The following is a 9,273-nucleotide window of genomic DNA, read 5'->3' on the forward strand; positions in this document are numbered from 1 at the left end:
TCTACATTAATTTAACCCATTTAATACAAATCCATCCAAAAGTATACAGTGCAGCTTATTTCTCGCTGTCTGTTGTTAGGATGCAATGCATGTGCAGGAGAATGAGGGTGCAGTCGTGCTTCAAGTGCTAAGGAGGTGATACAGGAATTCTGCACATTAACGGGTAGATGTCCAAGGTAGACTGTCATTTCCCAAAAACATTTCAAATGAGACTACTGTGGTTTACCTTTTATTTTCAAATTTATATTGCGTTTTGCCTTGTGACCAGGATTTAAGTATCAGTACACACTAATTATCAAATTATAGGATCCAAAATTTTATTTAAATAGATTTTCTTTCTACAAAAATATAGTTACACATAATACCCTTATTATTTCCTGTAGTTAATTTAATGCAGAATTCACTGAAAAGTTTTACAATCCTCTGAACAATACCTGTTTAAATTTCAAGTTATTCAAATGGTAACTTGTAGGCACTTCCATTTAAAAAAATATTAAACGTAACTTATTAAACTACTTATGCTACATTAAGGCTGAAACACACTTCTTCTGTTAAGTTTGAGATCCATTTTCATATTGTAAAGTTGTTCCTGTCTCTGTGGACTTCTCTAAATACTTGCAATGAATATTGACAACTTTTCCTTCAGTTCTACTTTCCCTCCAAAATTGAGCAGTGTTTTTAGTGGAGCTGAAAACTCTGTCCTTAATATTTGTCAAAAATGTCCGTATTTTTAGTTCCAGTGAAACTCACCATACTTTTATGCTTTAGACCCTCAGACAGCCTGTAACGCCTTACCAATTGTTTATAATAATATATATTGAATGTTGCCAAACTAAGGTGAGATTTTTATATATGACACCTTTAGTAATTTTATAGAAATTACTAACATAATCGGGTTTTTTATAGCTTTTAATATTTTTTATATAAAGATCTAATAGTTATCTCAACTCCTTCCTAATACACAGTATCAAGAATTAAATGGGCTTGGATTTGTTCTTTTTACCCAGCCAGTTTTTTGTTGCTGTTAGCCTAGTTTTCAAACAATCTGTAACAAGCGACACGTCAAAAATGTATTTTTTTCAGTTTTCAGATGTCTTGATAAGTACCTGAAAAAAACAAAATATATTATTTTCTAAAATCTGCAGAAGCATTGCCTAAGACTAAGACATTGCCTAAGTAGTAGTAAAAGGAGGATAGTTCCCTCCTTCCAACTATGGCTATAGTTTAAGGCTGTAGTAATTCTCTTCAGTGACTTCTGCTGAATATTTTCTACTTATGGGTTCACACACATTCAGACACCTGGGAGAAAGTTGAAGAATAAAAAAATCACATGTTCATCTAATGTTTGCATATTATAATTAATATCCAAGATGGTGACTGAAAAAATCTAGAAAAGCCTCCCTGTCTCCTTTGGTTGGTTTGTTTATCATGACCCAAATTCTAGTGGCTATACTTACAGCATTGCAATACTGGAAAATCATCCCATTTGAGTATTTCCAGCACTTTTTCTATGAAGTTAATTTCTTCCCTGAATAATTAATATAATTTTCCACTTGTGTGAATTTTTCCACACAAAATCCCATTCAAAATTAAATAAAAATTAATTATTATCAATACTATGTGGTAGGAAGAACTGAAACTCATTTAATGAAGCTTTAATTAAAATGCTTTTATTAACATGCTTACCTCACTAAGTATTGCCCATACAGGAGAATCGGAATTGACTGATAAACGAATAGCCTGTATTTTCCCTATTGACTGATTGATACTGCCTTCTGCAATTCCATTTTCAAAAGCCCCTAAATAAAAAATAAACCAAGACCCATACAAACATATGTTAGAATGAAATACGCTTCCAAGTGAACTTATGCAAAAGCTCTAAATCACAAATTATAAATTAACTCCAGGGATACAACATGAGGGAAAAAAAATCTTTTGGAAAAGGTCAGACAATAACAACTGAAAGATAAAGCTATAAACAAGAAGATGGATTCATTTCTTCAGTTACAGCAACTAGGAGCTGGAGAAGAACACAAGAAAATAAGGAACCTAGCGCTACAAATGTTAAAAAATAAATATGTTAGTAGTGACCATATACATATAGCACACATAGGACATGTTAAATAATCTAGAAGAGCTTTTCTGAGAAGTATAATTATTTTTAAAAAGATATATTAGGAATCATGGACAAATTCTAATACATTTCTTCACTAGTTCAATGCTTTTTAACTAACCTTGTTAAACTGGCTTAAAATGACTGCAGACTAATGAAAAATGCTCATCCCATGTATGATATTAATTTCCTATCAACTTGCACGTGCAACTGTGAGTTGACAGCGTTTCAGTTTGGATCTCGAATTAGAGCAGAACAGCCACGAGGAGGTGCGAGAGAGGTGCCAATCAAAGCAAACAAGAAGCGTTGGTGAGGTGAAAGCGGTTCATTGGGAGAAAAGAGCAGGTATGTGGTAGAAGAGACAGAAGGAAGTGGCAAGCAAAGCAGATCTCCCAATAGTCCGCTTTTGTTCGCATAGTGCCGTTTTAGTTTCGGTAATAGCAGAAACCAGGCCTTGGCAAGCACGCGGAGAATCTGCAGTTCATTTAAGCAAAGTCACACACCACCCTGAGGAAGGAAGAGTGGGAAGGAGGGGTGGGGGCAAAAACGGGGCAGGTGCATTATGCTTCATATTCATTTCAGGTTGGAGCACAAGTTAATGCTGTCATAATCAGAAGAAATCCTTGTCTTCGGCTAAGGCTGCAAAATCCAAACCAGAATCAATTATCCTATTAAGAACTTGCAGAGGCTGCAGTTAGTTTTTCTTCTAATTAGATGCCTTGGCTTTTGCCACTGCTGGTAGGGTTCTTCAGTATTTGAAACAAAATAGGATAGTAATTGGTCAAACATCATATACTATAATATGCAGTAGCGCAAAGGGTTTCTTTTCCTTACTAGTTCACCTTGGAATGTTGTATTTATTACAGAGTTAGTGAAATTCTCAAATGCAGAACCATTTTATACGTAAGAACAAAATTTTTGGTTTTAAAGTGACAATAAACAATTTACCTATTTTTAAATATCCATCTTTTGTTGCTGGGTAGTTAAATTTACTTCCATTGTCAACCAGTTCTTTTCTTAGCATTTCCTGTAAAAAATAAATGAATAAAATCTCCAGAAATATTTTCTAGGCCATGACATTTTATGCTGAATATCAGTCTTAAAATGAAATAGCACTGTGTATTACAGTTGGAAATGAGAGACTTACATCAGCTGGCAACACTTCCACGGTAGTGTTAAACAGTTTATCACCAGGGTGCTCCATGTTTCCACTTCTGAAGAGGTACCTGGTGATAAAGGTATATTATTTCCAGGTATTTTTATACTTTAGAAAAGTTCTAGGGAAGTAATTCTTTCCAGTTTTGAACGAGCATTTCAAATACCTTTTCTTTAATTAGTTGTGTGCTTCAGAGAACAGAAATAGGCATTGAAACTTTCCAACGTGTGACCAGACCATACTAGAGGCTTTTTATTTTAAATAGAACAAGCATTAAAACCATCTTTCTCTGGAACCACGAATGCAAGTGTTCCCCCTTTTCAGTGCTCAAGTTCCAAATAAATTAACTTTCCAGGTTTAAATGGCTAAGAAAGCTCTGCCCTCTGATCTGTTCCTATCATCCTAAGGCTGAGGTGAGATGGGCTTCTGGAATGCAATGGCAGCAAAAATCCCTATTTCTGCTAGACCATATGCTACATGCCAAGAGAATCCCCCTTTTTATCAATACTGATCAATTCAGGTGCTTCTAAATAATCTCCTTTATAGCCAATGAGCAACAGCACTGTCAAAGCAAGAATCCAAGCAAAAACACCTATGAGATTTAAAAAAAAAAATTTAAAAATCCCTGTTTGGTTTTAAATTTCTGGCATTAGAGTTCTTAGGCTTTTAGATCCAAAAAGAGCTCAGGAAATTTAAAGCATCAACCTCTCTCCTCTGGTATCAAACAATCAAGACCTAAGAAGACCACCAAATATTATAGGATTAACTATACATTTTCACAGGTTAGCAATGTGATGGGGCTGGGACCAGCCACTAGGCAATATCATACGTAGGTGAGCTTCATCCAGTACAGCTTCCCAGTAACAGGAAAATGCAAAAAATACAGGCTACCCAAGTTTCCCAAAGCATAAACCAGTTAATTAACGGTGTTGATCACAGAACACCAGTGTTTATTATAACAACTGTCATTTAGCGCAGCTCACTAAATGGAGATATAGACTTGCTTTCTTAGATTTTTTTTAAAATAAATGAGAAATTTACAATCTTTGCAGAAATGGAAGTCCCTTAGTTTTGTGACCAGTTTTGGGAGTGAAGGAGTTTTCTCTCTGAATATCATTACAGAGATACGGTAATTATGGTAATTTGTGTCAGAGACACTCTCCTGGAACCGTATTTCTTGCTAGATTAGTTTTAACTCAGATCTGTTCTCCAATCTGACACAGAGAGAAGAAGAAACTTTGCTGATCCAGGCAGGACTGCTTCTTTTGGTGCCAACCTCAGTTTGTATTGTTCATAGAGTAAGTCCTTCTGAAAAACACTTCTCTATCTTAAGCTACAGGTGTCTCTTCCTTTCAAAGATGCCCAAGTTCAATGATGTGAAAACAGAGAAGATGATAGTTTCATCTTTCAGAATGAGAAAAACATTCAAGGTGGGACTTGGCTGTAGATCTAAACACGTGAAGTTAGAAGTCTGGCTGTGACCCGAGGGTTCAAGCTCTCATTACAGGCAATGGAGATACACTCAAGACGGTCAACGAAACTTAGCAACTGACTCAGGTGACCAAATAGAGAATGAGATGAAGAGCTGCCTAGCTTCCACTGACTGTATCAAGTAGATCTCTGTCACGTATAGTAGGAGCTTACACACCTCCCTTACGTAGACATCTCTACTGTAAACACCTACATTCAAGTCTCTGAATCTACAACTGAATCCCACCTTTATTGATTCACTCTTCATTATTTCCCCACAATAGTGATATTTTCTCCTCGCTTTCACCTACACTGGTAAGTGTCTGGTCTGGGACATGGCCTTTGACTTGACATCATGCAAACAGCCTTTCTGTTGAAAACTATAGAAATAAAGCTTTCACTGACTCCATTGATGAAATTCATCAGTTAAAAACAAATTCCTTTGAGAATTATCATAAGAGAATGTAAAATATTTAACTGAAGAAATAAAAGGAAAAAAATTAAGCAGCTCTAATTACCAAGGAAGAAATGTATTTCAGGAGGGGAATTCAAGAAGGGGAGCAGATAAATAGCAAATCATGGACTTTCTGTCAGTAACGAGGCTATGGTTTATGCGAACAGTTGAGCACTGGTGATTTTGAACAGACTTAATAATTTCCAAACTGGATATATGTAGGCTTCCATATTCCATATCATGTAATACTTACTTACTTTTCAACTTTTAGTGGATTTAAAAAGGTGAAGCGGATGTAGTCGCCTGCCACTGGAGCTGAAGCCCAAAAACAGTCTTTTCCTGTATAAAATTTTTCCAAGGTATATTGCTGGTATGTTCTTAGGCTTGTATCCACTTTTGCAGGTGGATTATTATGTGCTCTATGTAGCACATTTTTGCCAAAATCTTTATCCTGTTGAATATAAAGAAATGTAATTTCACTCATACAATGAAAAAAAGTGCTCCAGTATCTTGAATAACTACAGGAAGCTATTCCAGAAAATAGTTACCTCAGTGTCAAATAATATACAATCTATTTCTAATAGAAATAGAATATTCATTTCAGTGTAATCACTGAGACTCAGTGTTACAGTTTGTAGACAGCGCTGCAGTGATTTTTTCTCAGTTGCCTAGATTTAAAAATAAACTTTTCCACAGTAGGCTATTTCATAGTTGTCTATGCCTTCTGCCAGAACCTCTGATGATGGTCTCTGCTAAAGGCTACATGAACCTCTAGTCTGATCCAATACAGCAATTCGAATGATCTCATGACTAGTCTAAATGGCACCATCAGGACATCCCTGAAGTCTGGTGCTTCATTGCTCTTGTCCTTATCAGATTCGTGGTAGATCCACTGTTTGCCCTCCAAACTCTCCCTAAAAATCTACGGCCGTCACGATAGCCACACCCTTGTCCTACCAATATACCTTCTTCTTAATAGTCCTTCGTACTGGGATTGTGGACTGTTTGGCCAAAACAAACCATCGTAGGCGTTTGTGTTTGTACGGTGCAGAGCACATGAAACCTTGTGCTGTGAAGAGGGTTCCTACATGCCACGAAATGCTACTATGACTGGTACAAGTGTTCAGATCAGAGATACAAAGATGTTTGTGCAGAAGCAGTGTGCCCCACCTGCAGTTTAGATGCCAGATCAATATTCTCCCCCAAATCTGTAAACCAATGTTCTTGGATATGGAAATGCCATCTAATGCCAAAGCTGCAATGCTTGAAACTGATTTAAGAAACAAGTCAGAACACAAGATACAATTTAGAAATATGGCATTAATTTCTTATCCTTACTTTCAAATTCTGTATCTTCCCAGCCAATGATGAATAAATTCCCACATGCTGAAAGAGAGATGGTTTAGCACGGATACGTAACTTTGCCTTTTCCTTTTCACAGTGTATCTGGAAAGAAAGTAAAAGGCAGTGAAGTTTCATTTAAATAAAGGAGAGACAAACTACGTCCCATCAGCCAATTTCGTTATGTAGTTGAGGGTGTGTGGGTCCAGGTTTTTTATCCATATTTAAATGAGTAATCCTTAGATTAATAGTCACCTTATTTCAAATACACTGTTTCTAAACCTAAACTCGTGATTCCACTCGTGGTGCTATGTAGATTTGAAGGCTCAACCACCACTAATTCAGGGATTTCTGCAATGTATACCATCAATCGCAGCTCAGAGTGACAAAAATGGACCTCAAATCTGAAACTGATTTCATTTCAACTTTTGACCTTGCCATATCATTCTAATTAAACTATTTTGACCAAAACTGACCTTCCTGAGATAGATTCTGGTTACATTTCAATCTTTATCATTTTGTCTCTTTCTGCTATACTTGAGAGGCTTATAACTACACTATACTATAAGTTACGTATCTTTTGTCTTATAATTACATAAAGCCCTTAGATACTGTATTTCAATCCTGATTTTCCAGTTTAGTACACTTTGTGACATGACATATACCAGGGAATTAAATAACTGTAATTGGTACTAATTTCTGAGTTTCTTGATTTTTGAATGATAGCAAATTACTTCTTTTAACATAATTTTTTGCTCTATATCCATAAAGCATGTAGCAAACATGCTATAATAATTAATGAGACATAATGAAGCGTAATGGCATAGAACAGAGCAGAGAGCTAAAACGAGACTCCCTGGGTTCTACTCTCAGTTCTGCCACAGAATTATTGTACGAGTTTGGAAGATCATTTAACTTCTCTGTACCCCAGGTCTCACATCTTTAGATTTGAGAGGATAATGTGTTCACCTCTTCAATCAAGTGCTTTCAGTTCTATAAAAGAAAAATGTTACATAAATTATATCAATGCTTTCTAAAGCTAGAATTAATAAAGTCTTCACTGAGCTGGATTAGACACCAAAACTCATGGGGGATTTATGGTTTCCATAGAAGTACTGGTTAAAAGTTCAAAACCACCTGGAAGGCTATAAAAAGAACCAAGTATTTCTATGTTTGTCCACAGCATATGTTCAGCAAAACAATGTAAAAACACAATACATGCAAATTGATTTATTGGCAGCTGTTTCTTTGAAAAGCACGCTATCATTTTCCTAGGAAAAAAATCATTGTAAGAAAATAAATTTGTGATCTTTCCACTGACAGGATTTGCAGTTCATCCCCTATAATAATGTAGTCTTTAGCATGGCAGCACTACCAAAAGAGCTATTTACGGTAGCAGCTGAGAATAATCAATAGCACAGGACTGGTGTGGTCATTTGTGCAGAAACTGAGATAAGGCTCCATGTTGAGTCAGGGCTCCCATCTTTGCAGCCTGCAAGTCCCCACTGCACTTGATATATACACACCACTGCATATGATCACAGAACCATAGAATGGTTTGGGTTCCAAGGGACCTTTAAAGATCATCCAGTTCCAACCCCCCTGCCATGGGCAGGGACATCTTTCACTAGATCAGGTTGCTCAAAGCCCTGTCCAACCTGACTTTCAACACTTCCAGTGATGGGTCATCCACAGCTTCTCTGGGCAACCTGTTCCAGCGTCTCACCACCCTCACTGTAAAAAATGACTTCCTTATGTCCAATCTAAATCTACCCTCTTTTAATTTAAGACTGTTGCCCCTTGTCCTGTCATGACAGGCCCTGGTAAAAAGTCTTTCTCCGTCTTTCTTATAAGCCCCCTTTAAGTACTGAAAGGCTGCAATAAGGTCTCCCTGGAGCCTTCTCTTCTCCAGGCTGAACAGCTCCAACTCCATCAGCCTTTCTTCACAGGAGAGGTGTCACACCCCCCTGATCATTTTTGTGGCCCTCCTCTAGACCCGCTCCAACAGGTCCATGTCTTTTTTGTACTGGGGACCCCAGGCCTCGATGATGGTTCACAGGAGGTAAACCTGAGGAAGTTTCTGAACCACACAGAGATTTGATGGCTCTGATCATCACAAACTGTCTTTTCCAACTTGGTGAGCAGATGTAGCTGAATACGTAGCTTGGTATGTTAAAACTCAGCCCAGGCTGAAAACACGTGCCAAATACCCATCACCAGAGGATGGGACATCAAAGCCACGAACGGGTGCCTCGTTGACCCTCCTGTGAGGTATAGTGTGTGATCACTTAGTGACACTCTTAGTTGCTTGGAAAGTGTGAGGATTTCCGTCAGCTTGCCTTCTCTGGCGCCTGTAGGAAAGTCCACTGGAAAGTCAAGCAGAGGAGGAGCAGCAGCTGGGATCTCTGTCCTTCTTCCCGCCTCCATTTTCTGCATTCTCATTAACAGTCCCAGTAGGTCACGTCACTGGTCATTCCCACCCAAAGGCAGCGTGAGACTGACTTGTCTCAATAGGTTTTTGCTACCCACAGCAATTGAAATTGCAATTGCAGAAGTGAAACCCACTAGAAACTTGTTGGTATCACTCTGCTTTGGCTTGGCCAGAGCAGACTCCCACGAGCTGCCTGCCTGCCTGTCAGGAACACATCTTCGTTTTAGGTATGAATCAGGTCTTAGAAGCTAGAACAGTCATTTAAAAGTAAAACGTTTCATCTATCGGATGGAAGTTGGCACATGTTA

The 9,273-nt window shown here is 37.6% G+C and overlaps 1 protein-coding gene across 1 annotated transcript; it reads right to left on the bottom strand.

Annotated features, from left to right (window-relative positions):
• Window positions 1-1,079: 1,079 nt before the first annotated feature.
• Window positions 1,080-8,961, bottom strand: LOC104082801 (alpha-1,3-mannosyl-glycoprotein 4-beta-N-acetylglucosaminyltransferase B-like). Its single transcript, XM_009586048.1, has 7 exons — window positions 8,745-8,961; window positions 6,532-6,635; window positions 5,451-5,644; window positions 3,261-3,339; window positions 3,062-3,140; window positions 1,687-1,799; window positions 1,080-1,106 (listed from the first exon to the last, which is right to left on the bottom strand). The coding sequence occupies exons 1-7, from the start codon at window positions 8,959-8,961 to the stop codon at window positions 1,080-1,082; spliced, it is 813 nt and encodes a 270-aa protein (XP_009584343.1).
• Window positions 8,962-9,273: the final 312 nt, after the last annotated feature.

Source organism: Fulmarus glacialis, unplaced genomic scaffold (genome assembly GCF_000690835.1).
Source record: "Fulmarus glacialis isolate BGI_N327 unplaced genomic scaffold, ASM69083v1 scaffold21639, whole genome shotgun sequence".
Taxonomy (NCBI): Eukaryota; Metazoa; Chordata; class Aves; order Procellariiformes; family Procellariidae; genus Fulmarus; species Fulmarus glacialis.

Excerpts from the sequence above, each read along its gene's own strand:
- LOC104082801 (XM_009586048.1), bottom strand. The coding sequence starts at position 8,961 with ATGGAGGCGGGAAGAAGGACAGAGATCCCAGCTGCTGCTCCTCCTCTG. Across the intron at positions 3,141-3,260 it reads TGGAAGTGTTGCCAGCTGAT|GAAATGCTAAGAAAAGAACT; the intron begins GTAAGTCTCTCA and ends TATTTTTTACAG. Across the intron at positions 1,800-3,061 it reads AGATGGATATTTAAAAATAG|GGGCTTTTGAAAATGGAATT; the intron begins GTAAATTGTTTA and ends TTTTTTATTTAG.